The sequence below is a fragment of the Chiloscyllium punctatum genome, chromosome 7 (assembly GCF_047496795.1).
Source record: "Chiloscyllium punctatum isolate Juve2018m chromosome 7, sChiPun1.3, whole genome shotgun sequence".
Lineage (NCBI taxonomy): Eukaryota > Metazoa > Chordata > Chondrichthyes > Orectolobiformes > Hemiscylliidae > Chiloscyllium > Chiloscyllium punctatum.
Window position 1 is genome coordinate 58,675,111 of NC_092745.1, and position 14,091 is coordinate 58,689,201.

The 14,091-nt window shown below is 38.4% G+C and overlaps 1 protein-coding gene across 2 annotated transcripts in view; it reads left to right on the forward strand.

Moving 5' to 3' along the window:
• edem3 (ER degradation enhancer, mannosidase alpha-like 3) overlaps positions 1-10,008 on the forward strand; it is a 77,548-nt gene extending 67,540 nt beyond the window's left edge. For both annotated transcript variants that reach the window (XM_072573667.1, XM_072573669.1), the window contains one exon: positions 5,389-10,008. In XM_072573667.1, the coding sequence (XP_072429768.1) occupies positions 5,389-5,894 (506 nt within the window). In that variant the 3' untranslated portion in view covers positions 5,895-10,008. The remainder of the gene's footprint in view (positions 1-5,388) is intronic.
• The last annotated feature ends 4,083 nt before the right edge of the window (positions 10,009-14,091 follow it).

Consider the following 14,091-nt stretch of genomic DNA (forward strand, 5'->3'; position numbering starts at 1 on the left):
CACTCCCAGCATTGGGGTTGCTCCTTTTTGGTTTTTAGCTTCTTTCAATATGGCTTCAGTTGAAGAGCTTCTAAGATGTTATCCCTCCTTAATGCTGTAATTGATTCCCTGAACAATATTGTTTTCCCCTTCTTTTATCCATTCCCTGTCTTGCCTGAAGATCCTATTGAGCTGCCAATTCTGCCCCCCCCCCCAACAATGTTTCAGTGATAGCAATGACATCATACCTCCATGATTTAATTTGTGCTTGCTACTCATTTCCCTTATTTGTCAGACCCCTTGCGTTAAAATAAATTCCATTCAACCTTGCCAAACTCCCTTGTACCTTTTTAAATGGCCCACAATTTCCATGCTGCTTTAAATCACTTATTATTTCTTCTAATTTTGGCCATTCATCTCCCCCTACTGAATCTCCCACCTCCCTGTCAAGTTAGTTTAAACTCTCCCCTCCCCATTTAGAAGTTTGACTGAGAAACAGTCGGTATAAATTGTCCTTTTCTGGTTGCCAGCATGTCATGAGTATTGTACCATGTGGATCAGTGCAGGAAATTCAACATTTTATAATTGATATAAATGACTTGAATGTAGGAACCAAAGATTGATCAGAATGTAGGTTTTGAATAGGATATAGGTTGTCTACAAAGGGATATTGGTAGGTTCAGTGGGTGGGCAAAGATCGGGCAAATGAACTGAAACCTTGGAAAATATGAAATGGTCCATTTTGGCATTAAGAATAAAAAATTATCTAAATGGTTGGAGATTTCAAAGCTCTGAGGTGCTGAGGGATGTGCGTGTTCTTGTACTTGAATCATAACATGTTAGTAATCAGGTACAGCAGATAATCAGAAAAGCTAATCTAATATATTTTACTGAGCGAGGAGTTGAGTACACTAGTAGGGGTGGGAGAGGTGTTGTGCTTCAGTTATACAGGACATTTGTGAGACCACATCTGGAGTACAGTGTTTAGGTAAACATGTAAGTGCATCGGAAGCAGTTCATAACAGGTTTGCTAGTCTGATACCTGGAATGGTTGAGTTGACTTAAGGTTGGACAGGCTAGACTTGTATCTGCTGGAGTTTAGAAGTGTAAGAGACAGTGTGTGTCACATCTCATGGAATTTATATGCTGGAAATCAAGCCCTGCTATTTAATTCACAAAAATTTAAAAAACATTCCAAAAATACTTGATTTTTCAGACCAATGTTGATCAAAATCAAAAGTACAAGGTTTCTGTACTTAACAAGAAATCACAATTTATTGCAGGTCATTAGATTTTAACTACAAGTAAATAAGTAAACTCAAGAAAATTAAAGCTCTAAACTTCTTATAAACCCTATCTTTCTCTCATAGACAGACTCAAACAGGGAAAATAAATACGTGGATGGAGGGAAAACAGTTCTGTGGTCTGTGTTAACAAGATGTCTTGGGTTGGTGGTTGATAATCGAAACGTTTGCCTTCGACTTTCCTTCTTTCCCCAATGTTTGCACTGGTTTGAAAAAACAAACACAGGGTGGCTAATTCACTTACGAAATCTCTCTGACTTCTCCAATTCCAAGTCACAACTTGCAGCATTGCTGGTTCTGTCAGGTTTAAAATGGCTTACTGCAGAAAACTGAGAGTTTTGGTTTGCTCCAGACCTGCTGATTTCTCATCGAAGCTGACTAGCTTCTCTGTCTTGTTCACCAACCAAGTTGTTCAACTACCTGACCATCAATCACATGGTTGTTGGCAGACAGAGGACCTTTGTCATTGATAGTTGGTCCCTAGTCCACAAGCTAATCAGCTTCCCTTTTAAATAACCCCTCAACTCCTGATCATTCCTGGAACTAACAGCAACACAAACAGGGTTCACAATATCAAATTCCTTACTTTCCAAACATTCAACCATCATTGTAAATTTTAAAACAGTTCTTTATCAGTTCAGAGTTTTAAAAAGTACAAAGAAATAAAGAAGCAAACTTTCCACTGGATTGAAATAAAAGATCCTGACGGTACTTAACACCTCTCCAGATCCACTGTTTCCTCTTGTGTGAGAAGTTAGAACTGGGGTCACTGTTTCAAAGTAAGAGGTGCCCATTTAAGACAAAGGTGCAAAAGTGCTTCTTCACAAAGGGTCACAGGTCTCGGAAATTTTGTCCACAAAAGCTACTGGAACTAGAATCCGTGAATGTTTTAAGGGAAAGTAAAGTAGATTAGCAAGTGGGCTGAAAGGTTATTGGAGATAGGCAGGAATGTGGGATAATGCAGCCCTGACCTTATTGAATGGTGGAAGAAGCTGGAGAGGCTGAGTGGCCTATCCTTGCTGCTAATTCGTGTCCCTTGCTATATATGATATGGACTAATGAGAGAAGTAAAACATTTATTTGGATAAGGGCATCAAAGATGGAGGTGAGAGTACAACTGAGCAGAACAGTAGCTACAAAAATGACACTTAGGAATTTGAAAATGCAGTTCAAAGTGACTAAAATCTCTTTTCCCAAAGCAAATACAGAAGTAATTGTAGTTGGGAGATGGGGTGAATGAATGAAAATTGATAGAAGGAAGTGATCTGAGACGTTCTTATCTTTGATTGACATTATGGAACTTAAGAGGTTACTTGAGATGGCAGAGTCAAGTAGGTGATCATGAATATGGGTAGCGTAGGTGTAGGGGGACAAGTTTATGGGAGAATGGAGGCATAATTAACTCGAAAGAGGGGCAATATGAGTTTAGGTAGAGCTTGAAGTATAAGGGCCAGAATTTAGTAATTGGAGAGGAAGGAAGTGTTAAGTATTAGTTAGCAGGCAGTTTACTGTGGGGCATGTGACACATTTTTATTCAACCCTATTATCTCAGCACAGGCACAATCCTTAGAAGGTAAGGTAGGTGCAAACATGCTGGTGAGCTCTATATGACCTGTAACTAGCACATTATGTGCCTTGGAGCTGTAGCAATGTCAAGAAATTGAATAGAATTTTCTTCTGACGTTCTTCAGTCGTAGTTTGCAATCTCTTTGAATTGTTTTAAAAAAATGTTCTCTCTATATCTGCTTCAAACTAATTGACACCATTATTGGTAAGAGTAAGGATAGTTCATCTCAAACTCAAAGACTCCTACCTTGTCTCTCAAACCTCCTCTGGGTTTTGGCTTATTTTCAACTAAACTATAAATTTTGTTGTAAGTTCCTAAACCAAATTAATCAAACATCAGTGATGAGCAGGGTTCCGTCTAATTTTCTTTCTGTCATTGCGGCCCTCCGGGGTCTGTGCGTGGTAGTGACTTCAAGCACCAGAAGTTGATGCCATGATCTGCGTGCTGACACCAGTCACCATGTGTGGAACTCTGGAGTGGTTGTGTGCACAGCTTAGAGACAATGGTGATATGAGATGAGCTGTTTGGTCATACAGAGAATTGCAGGGGGATAAAAAACATCTTCCATTAAAACTTATCATTTTGCACACATCAAGACAATTGACAAATTCTATCAAAGTAAAAGGAAACAGCAATTATAGTATACGAGAGGGTGCTGTTGATGGTAGAGGTGCTGTCATGGAAATATTGGCCAGTTGTGAAATCTGAGCTAATGTTGGATGCTATGTTGTGAATTATGCAAGTGTTGGGCTGGTTGGGTAGAGTCAGTATCCTGTTTGTCACAAAAGGACACCAGGCTGTGCTGTTTTATATAATCTGTCAATCTTTGGCTTATACAGCCTATATGTCTGGCTGACACGAGCACTGAAATTCATATCACATATTATTCGTTTATATAATAGGCACAGCTACTTTTTGTCTTTTGGAATGGCGTCTAACCCTTGCAGATCTCCCAATTTGTAGATTAACTGCTTGCTATGGGAGTTCATTTAGCTCAGTTGGCTGGCTGATTGGCTTGCAAAGCATTGTGATGCCAACTGCATGGGTTCAATTCCCACATCAGCTGAGGTTACTATTTTCCTTCTCAACCTCTCCTGGTGTCTCTCAGATTGAATCACCACCAGTTGTCTCTCTAATGAAAGAGCAGCCCTATGGCCTGGTAAGACTGTGGCAACTTGATTTGATATGTTTGCTATATTTTGAATCCACAGCTGCTTAAGAATTTCCTTACTTCCCTTAATGGGTTTGATCTTGTGCTGAAATTCACCGTCAAAATGGAATGGTTGAATTGTTCTCTTTCCTTGATGTCCTGGTTGAGAAATTGACTTGGGGCTGTCTACTGCTCTACTACAAACCTATCTTCACTGCTCTCTATTGGTGTTAGAGTACCTACAGTGCCATGCGCGGACATGCATGCTATAAGATTGCCTGAATGGCACCCTGCAAAATAGGCCCCTAGTTATTTGGTCACCATGTAAATGTGGTGCTGAAATAGGGTGAAAATTAAAGTCATCCTGCAGGATAATGACTACCCTGATCAGGTCATTTCTCACTTTATATTGCGCACACTCGTAAACAAGCAACAGCCATTATTTCTGGCTCTGATAACTGCTAAGTCTATTTCAATAAGCTGGATGTCTCCAAAGTTTAACCAACAGATTCACCACTCACAGGGTGCTGCCAAAATGTAAGCAATTTCATTGCTGTGAAGTTTTGTCAAATTTTATTTTGGAGCAAAGAAAACAAATGGGTTAAAATTATATTTCAGTAATTATTATACACCAGAAATTAAGCAATTTGTCATTCCGGTTTGGTGAGCAATTGTAAACTTGTAACATTACATTGGCCAAATGAGATCGGAGTATATGGTTTTCAAGGGAAAATTGTCAGTTGGCTTATAGTTTTATATACTTCCATATCTTATTAGGCAGGGCCCTATTCTTTGCATCTAGAAAGAATGTGTGCATTCTGCACCTATTTCAACAGAAGATAACTGACAGCCATTCTTTGGTTCAGGGCACAGCCTGAGCTAATCTGAATCAATCTGCCTGGTTTAAAATTTAAATAAAGCTTGGCAGTTAATGGCTAGTCATCATTAACCAGCAATCCCTCTACCAGTATGCCCACTTGTCAACCAGTACAGTCTAATTGTAGTTTTCCCTTTATTTTGTTTTTTTTTTGTGAATTACCCAAATGAGTACAAGATGGAAAACTTTGACAACATGTCTTTTTTTTTCTACAACACTTGATGAGATTAGTAAAGTTAAGAACTGTATACAGACTTGTGATATCATGAATAAATACCACTGTTTGTCATAATTTTATTTCAGAATGTTAATAAAGCTGTATTTTCTGGTTGCTCAGAATGCCAGGTGCCTAAGAATCCACTGTTTTGAATTGTTGAAAGAATTCTGCTCACTTTAAAGAAAATGTAGAAATAATTGCAAATAAATGGCCAGGGTTACTCAATATGCTAGTTAATGCAAGAATATTTTGCAGTTTCTTTTTTTAAAAAATATTTTAATCTTTGATTTTTAGATCTGGGCATGAAAGACTCTGAACAGAATTCAGAAGATAATTTGCAGTCCACAGGACCAAAACCAAACAGTTTTGATTGTGAGAATGAAGCAGCATCATACGTTGTAAATCCTAGCAGTGAGAAACCAGATGCAACAACAGGTCAGTGGGATGCTAGTGGTCAGTCAATCGTGTCTGATCCAAAAACGCTACAAAGGGATGATTATTTGTGTGAGTCGGAACAGAACTCAAATACAGCCACCACTGAAGTGTCATCAAATACTGCTGATGCAAAGGATCAGGATGTACAAAGGACAGATTGCCATGGCAGTGCTGCCGATGAACAGAGATCTTGTACTCCTACTTCAGAATATGGAAAGAAGGAGACAGAGGGTGAGGTAGAGTCAGAGCAAGAATCCAATCCAAATATCAGCCAGGAAACAGAGGCTCGGACAGTTGACTCTTTGTTATCAGACTGGAAGGAAGAGATAGATGCCTTTGAAATGATGGATAAGGATGAACTATGACCGTGAATCATATACAATGGAATGTTTTTTTTTCCCTTGAGGATCTGGGTACAGTTGTGCACAGTAACATTCCCTGACCAATTGGAAGAATCAGATGATCAGTTTCTGATTTGTATCAACATGTGTGTGGAAGGAAGATCAGGATTTACTGGTAAACATTTCTGTCAGGTCATTACATGGTTCATTTAAAGATGCCAGTCACATTAACTCCTGACTTCAAACACCTTGGATTCAGCTGATTTGAAAAGTTGAGGGAACTTCCATTGCATTGTTTTCTTCTACTTTCTTCCTCCTGTCTATACACACAATTTTCCTTTTGTTGTGGAGCAGCAATATCTTGTGGTTTGATGCAGATTTCCTTTAAAACTCCTGCAGGCATGTGCCATTTGTCCAGTGTAATTTAACAGGTTTATAACTGCTTTCCAGATTGGAATGCAAAATTGCTAAATGTATGGTTTTAACCCCATAATTAGTGAAATATGATTTTAGCCCATATGTTTTCTTTTTTTTTTTGAAAGGCGTTTAAGTAATATTTGGTAAATCTTTGGAGCAGTGAAAGTTTGGCAACATAATTCCAACTAAATCGATAAAAAGTTTGAAAGTTACTTGGACTCCATTTTGCCATCTATTATTTTGGCGTTTGTAACATTTGATTCTGTTTTTGGTGTGTTCTGTCTTAACTGTTCATTGTTTTATTCCTTCATTTTGGTCTTGAGCTTTTTGTCATCTTTGTACTATGCTACAAGGATCAGACCCAGTGTATTCATGTATGATGTAAGGACTGACATGGGGGCAATGTTTCTACTCTTCCACCAACAACCAATGGGTTTTCTTGGTCAGGTGAAGATCCTAACATTGACACTGGTTCTAAGTCAGGAACCTGGAAGTAGCTGCAGCAGGATGTCCATTACTATTGACCCGGTTAGCTGCTCAATGGTGAAATTTGATGGATAGATCGGGGAAGCAGAAGACCAGTAGGGCAGTGACGTCGGGCCACAGCACTACTGGAGAAGAGAAAGATCTGAGAGCACTTCTAATTTGAATAAAGGGTATTGCAGTAATGTGGATGTTTTCAGGATGGAGGGATAAACTTCTCCAAAACAATACCATGGGCTGACCTGAGTCCCTGTAGACCTTGTGGTCACCAAATGCAACCTGCAGTGGCCATAACCCTCCTCGTGAGACACTGCCAGGGTCTTCAAAATCAGAACAGGGCCACTCTGATGGAGGGAAGCTGCTGTTGCCTTCAGGAGGAAGAAGAAGCCATAAGTGGGGCTTTAACTGGACTAATTGGTTAATGGTCTCCATTAAACATGCTGCTGACTTTTTTTCTCTAACCTGGCTCAGGAACCTTCCCAGAGGTAGGAAGGTGATGGGGAGCTGTCCCTGCTTTCCTGTGCAAATGCAGACACATGCACCTCTCCCCCCTCAGTAAACCCTTCACCATGGGCCTGAAATATCATCATCTTCAATTTCTTCAATTCATAGACATTAACTGAATAATTCTATTGCTGTGAATTTCATTACCAGTTTTAGTCTTGGGCAGTTAGTTAGTTTCCAGCCACTAGGTGTCACCTTCTCCATACCATTGAAAAGGTAAAGATTTACTGCCAGGGATGGATGGATTAGTCTGTAGGATCGTTTCGACAGCAGTTAGAAAAATTGTGGGTTGTTGTATAGAAAAAGTCTAATTGACTTGCATAAAGCCACAGAAAAGAATATTATTTTAGATTGGTACTTTTGGGATTTAGTACTGCAGTGCATAAAAACATTGTTCTATTAAAATGTTCACAGGGGTTTCCAAAAGAGAACTGGTTGACATTGAGCACTTTGCAGAAGTATTTATCTGTTGCAGATTTCTTTTCCCACTTATGATGACCTAGAACATGCAAATTATTTAACCTTTTGCATGTTTCAATTTTGAAGCAATGTTTGCTGATCCATAGGATTTTAAACAATTTCTGTCTTTTCTTTCTACCTGATGCAATGAAACCCTGTAACAGATAGCATGGTGGTGTGGTGTAATAGTTAATAGCTGTGGGACTCTGTGCAATTAGTCAAATAGGCACTAACACTAACCTAAGTACTCCTTCAAAGTGATTCACCACTGTACCTCATACATTGAAACAACTAATTGATAAATGTTTCTATGCTACTAGAACATTCTGCCATGTTAAAAGCAATTTATGAATGCAAATTATTAATTATCTTATTAAAGAACAGTGAGGGAAATGTGTATTATCCAATGTGCTACTGGGTCCTGTAGGCCAAATTCGAACTCTGTTGAATTGGCTAATTGCTATTGAAGGACTACAGCTGGTGTCACCATCACTAGCCCAGGGTAAGGAAGCATGGATCAGGAATGTGAGATATTTCCAGGAGAATTTCCGGCTCAGGTCGGCAGGTTGATTCTTTTGGCATTGAGGCAAATGGGTGTTCACAAACTGTCATCTCTCCTGGCTTTTAACATCTGGACACATGAAGAGTAGCCACTTGGGTAAAGTCCAAGGAACTTGCCAGCATTTGTAAAACTAATATCAATACCAAGATATGAAAAGGAGAAAAAAAGATAGGAAGATTTTCATTTTTAAATAAAACACAAAATTGTCTCTTGGATCTGATTTTTATTTTTCCCAACAAACATTTTTGACAGTTAAAATGTCTTTGTACCCAGTATTCTTGGTAAACATTATGACTGCACACAACAGTTTATGACCTGAACCTCCTTATGCTAACAGTAAGGACGTACCTGTTCAGCTGAAAGTCCTTGCAAATTACTGTTGAATGCATTAGATATGTCAGATCTTAAATACATATTTCCCAGTTTATGTGGCTTAGTAATGTACTGTATATGAAAATCTGCTGGAGCCAGCAGATCCTTCAAGGACTCAAATTACCTTTTGCACATTGAAAGAATGTGCACATCTTTTGTTCTATGAATGTAATTATTACAAAACTTCCTTCACAATAGTCATAGAGAGGTTATCATTACTGTTTCTTTCCTTGAATATTGAAGCTGATTTTATTCTCCTTTTTTTACAGTGCAGAAATGCAGTACAGTAGTTTTCAGAGGGTGACATTGCTAAGGACCTTTTTGAAAGCTAGGTTGCTCTTTCTCTCTACTGTCGAATTGACAATCTATGTTACTATTACTGAGTATCAGATAATTATTATCTGAGTAAATAATCAATTATGCACATTTTCAAAGTGCTTACCCATGTTAGTTTAATGTGGTATATCGCCATTCATAATTAGATCATATTTTGTCAACAAATTATAATGGAATTATAGATCTGTCAACAGATGTAACATCTGTTGACAGATCTATAATTCCATTATAATTTGGGGCAGACATCTGGCAAATATAATAAGAGTTTTCACTTAAGTTGCTGAACGCTAGAGGTAGAGATTTAATTGTTAATTGACTGACCCATGTGATACAATTATTGTCCTGGCAGATGCATTAAGGAACGAATGTTGGATTATCCAGATTTAGTAAAGACAAATGCATCTGCAGTAGTTAAATTGTTGCTTAACTGCTAAATATGACAAAATTAGGGACTAAAGTCATTTTATTTTAAATTGGAAGGGACGATTGGCATAGAATTTGACTGATCTTAAAATCCAGTAGGTGGCAGTATCTTTATCTGTTCTCCTTTGCAATGGTTCTGCAGTTTGGGTAGCCAATTCTTGTAAAATGGGTAAACATCATGTGATGGGAAATGCGCAATTAAGGCACTCAAAAGTAAAACTGCTTAAAATTTTTAAAATGTCTATGTATAAACAAAAGTGATGGGTTTCTAAGGGTTTTAATTTGAATTGAAATTAGATTTCACATTGGATTCTGTTTCTTCAGCGTGATTGTGGCATTTCTGCATTAATCAGACAAGAGTAGCTGTAGACTTTACACAGCAGGTACAGTGCAGTGTCTGTCTTTTAAAACAAAAGTGTATGCACCTCAGAACTCTGTAAATAAATGGACAACTGTAAAATGTAAGCTGTGATGTAAAACAGTCTGGTTAATTTTGTAGATATGATCACTGTACATATTTGTGCATTTGATTACTGTGATTACTTCTGACTGTAAAAATTTAATAAACCAATGTAAATATAATTGTCTTTTTCTATATTCTGAAAATTCAAGAATTTTAATCTGAAATTATTTCATTCTGCTCCACCTGTGAATTTTATAATTTTAGGTTTTACAATTTTAATGTAGCCCTACAAAATGCACTGAAGAGTAGTGAATATTTTATATATCTCTCTCTAACTGTTGTTTAGTGGTTTGTACAGCATCTATAATATGACACTATGAAGATATTCTAAATGCACACGCAACAAATGAATTCAAAGCATCAACCTTGTTGATGATAAATCAGAGGTTGCTGGAGAGACTCAGCAGGTCTGGCAGCATTTGTGGAGAGAGAGAGAGAAAGAGTTAACGTTTTCAGTCCATTACGATTCTTGTACTTCAGAAACATTACTCTGTTTCTGTCATCACAGATTCTGCCAGACGTGTGGTGTTTCTCTGGGAATCTGTGTTTGTTTCATACATCCTACACACCACAGTATTTTGCTTTTAAGCTTGCTGATAACTTGTTATTGTCAATCTACCGGAGCTGCCTCAGTTTCTTTGGGTATAAGGAAAATAAGAATGCTTCCTTTTTTGTATCTCAACATGTTAAAATGTTGACCTGGCAATATGAAAAATTTTGTCATATGAAAAGTCACAGGGTGAAATCTACATTGGTGGTCCAGTGCAATACTGAGACAAGACATTAAACTGAGGCTCTTCCAGGTGGATGTAAAAGATCCCTTTTGAAGAACACAGGTGACATCTCTTTGGTGTCCTCATCCATGTTTATCTCTGAAGCAACTTTAGCTTAAGTTCACTGCTTGTGGAACATTGCTGTGCTGCTTCATAATACACTTCAGAAGAACATTTTTAGCAACAAATCAGTTTTAGAGATCCTGAGATATTGGAAGTCTCCATATAAATATAAGCCCTTTTGTAAGGAAGCTATCACAAAATGGACAGGTTTTTCAATGACAATGAGCCACTCCCACCTAAATGATTCAATTTTGTCATAAATGTATAGTTTGTTTTATCGCAGAGTCAATCAATTTTCTTTCTGTTTTAGAAATTTAAAGCAAATAACAAAAAAATTATGTTGGATTTTTAACTGTTTTTTGGAACTTAACTTCAAAACAAGGAACCTGATCAGGTGTACCCTAGAACTCTGTGGTAAGCTAGGAAAGTGATTGCTGGGCCCCTTGCAGATTTTTTTTATCATTGATAGCCACAGGTGAGGTGCTGGAAGACTGGAGGTTGGATAATGTCACTATTTAAGAAAGGTGGTAAGGAAAAGCTGGGAAACTATAAGACGGGTGGGCCTGACACTGGTGGTGGGCAAGTTACTGGAGAGAATCCTGAGGAACAGAACTTACTTACATTTGGAAAAACCAGGACTGATTAGGGATCATGCGTGAGAAATCATATCTTGCTAACGTGCTTGAGATTTGTTTGAAGAATTAACAAAGGATTGATGAGGGCAGAGCGGTGGACATGATCTAATTGGACTCCAGTAAGGCATTCAACAATATTCCTCATGGTAGATTGGTTAGCGAGGTTAGATCTCATTGAATACATTGAGAACTAGCTATTTGGATATAGAACTGGCTCAAAGTTAGAAGACAGGGTGGTGGAGGTTTGCTTTTCAGACTGGAGGCCTGTGACAAGTAATGTGACACAAGGATTGGTGCTGGGTCCACTGCTTTTCATCATTTATATAAATGATTTGGATGTGAACATAGGAGATATGGTTGGTAAGTTTGCAGATGACCCCAAAATTGAAGGTGTAGTGGACAGCGAAGATGGTTACCTCTGAGTAAAATGAGATCTTGATCAGATGGGCCAATGGGCTGAGAAATGGCAGATGGAGTTTAATTTAGATAAATGCGAGGTGCTGCATTTTGGAAAGGCAAATCAAGGCAGGACATACACACTTAATGGTGAGGTCCTGAGGAGTGTTGCTGAACAAGGAGACCATGGTGTGTATAGGTCCTTGAAAGTGGAGTTGCAGGTAGGTAGGATAGTGAAGGTGGTGTTTGGTATGCTTTCCTTTATTGGAATGAGCGTTGAGTAGAGGAGTTGGGAGGTCATGTTGCAGCTGTACAGGATATTGGTTAGGCCACTTTTGGAATACTGTGTGCAATTCTGGTCTCCCTCCTACAGGAAGAATATTGTGAAACTTGATAGGGTTCAGAAAACATTTTCAAGGATCTTGCCAGGATTGGAGGATTTGAGCTATAGGGAGAGGCTGAATAGACTGGGGCTGTTTTCCCTGGCGCATCAGAGGCTGAGAGGTGACCTTAGAGGTTTATAAAATCATGAGGGACATGGATAGGGTAAATAGGCAAAGTCTTTTCCCTAGGGTGGAGAAGTCTAAAACTGGAGGGCATACGTTTAAGATTATAAGGATAAGACCTTTTGGGGCAACTTTTTCACATGTATGGAATGAGCTTCCAGTGGAAGTGGTGGAGGCTGGCATCATAACAATATTTAAAAGGCATCGGAATGGGTATATGAATGGAAAGTGTTTAGAGAGATATGGACCAAATGCTCGCAAATGAGACTGGATTAATTTACGATATCTGGTGGGCATGGACGAGTTGGACCGAAGGGTCTGTTTCTGTGCTGTACAACTATGACTCTAAATGTATCTGAAATTATTTGCCATTTAGATGTTAGCCAGTCAGCACACTAATTGATTAGAAACATATTGAAAAACACTTTATCAGCAATTATGAGCTGGAAGACTCAAACCACAGAATGATTGCAAAAATTGAAGAGCTCAAAACAGACACACCCAGCAATAGGTAAAATGGCCTTATTTCAATTCTAAGAGCTTTATACAATGCAATAATAGCCCAATAAGCAGCAGTCAGAATGGATTCCGAATGGAAAATTTTGCTGTGTACAACCTTAGTTACTTTAGGCAAGCAGCAATCCAAACAGATTGTTAAAAGCTGTAAGGGTGATACTTAAACTCCCAATCAAGGTTCCACACACAATGCTATTTCTTACACAGAGCAGCTAGGGGTACTTGTACCATTGGGTGATGGTTAGAAAGCAAATGATACTTTGAGGTGTTTTTGGCTTAGAGATTCACATTTCGGCCACTGCTGTTTCTAATTTACACCAATAACCTGCAGGGTTTCAGAAACTTAATGTAAATTGGTACTATTTAGATGATATCAAATAAGGAGGGGCATTAGAGTCCAAAAATTCAAGTTCAAAATTTACGAAACAAATTGCACCAACTGGTAGGCAGAGAGATGTGCAGTCCCCCAATTTAGAGAGGAATAATAGTGCCTGGGGATGTATGCCACTCACATTCCATGAATATTATTGAAATAACTAAGAATTAAGTTGAGAGAGATCCAGTGATCTTAATACGCTTGATGCTGAAATGTCTAACTAATCAATAAAACCAAATCAATGTTTAACTATATGGAAAAAATTTTAAATTACAAGTCTGAGGAAGCAGTTATCGGATCATACTGTTCTCTTGTCAGATCAGTGTCCAGTAAAGGTCTCCAAAAGGGAAGGCAGACATTTAAGTTTTCTCTAGTGGTAGATCAAAGTCATGAAGAAAATGAAAGTTTGGAGGAAGTGTGTCTCTGAGGTAACCTTACAGAGGAGAATGGTGTGGTCAATGACACGTTTGGTAAATCTGTAAAATCTTAAGCTGTGATGAGTATTGCTGAAAAAAAGACATTAGTTGTCAAACCTTCTGTCTTACACTCATCAGGACAAGTTACAGGAAATACCAAAAGGAAATTCAACATTAGTCATATGACAGAGGGGAGTGCTAGTTATTGGCAAGTGGATTCTTGATATAGGGACTGCCATGGAGAATGCAGCAGCTAAAATGACCAGTAACTGCCAAGAATTGTTTACATTCTGAACTAGGTAGGTTGACTCTGGTAAAGATATTGCCCTGAGAAGCGAACAAGCGATTGCTTGTCACTTACTTTGGTTTCGTTGTAATAGATGCAGTGTGTGTCCCTGTGCTTTATCTACAACAAACAAGTCACTGAGTTAATAGTACATACAGGTGTTCCAGACTGTGAACACAACTGACAATTCTAAATTGGTTATCAGTTTAATTCTCCATACACATGGTTATTTTGC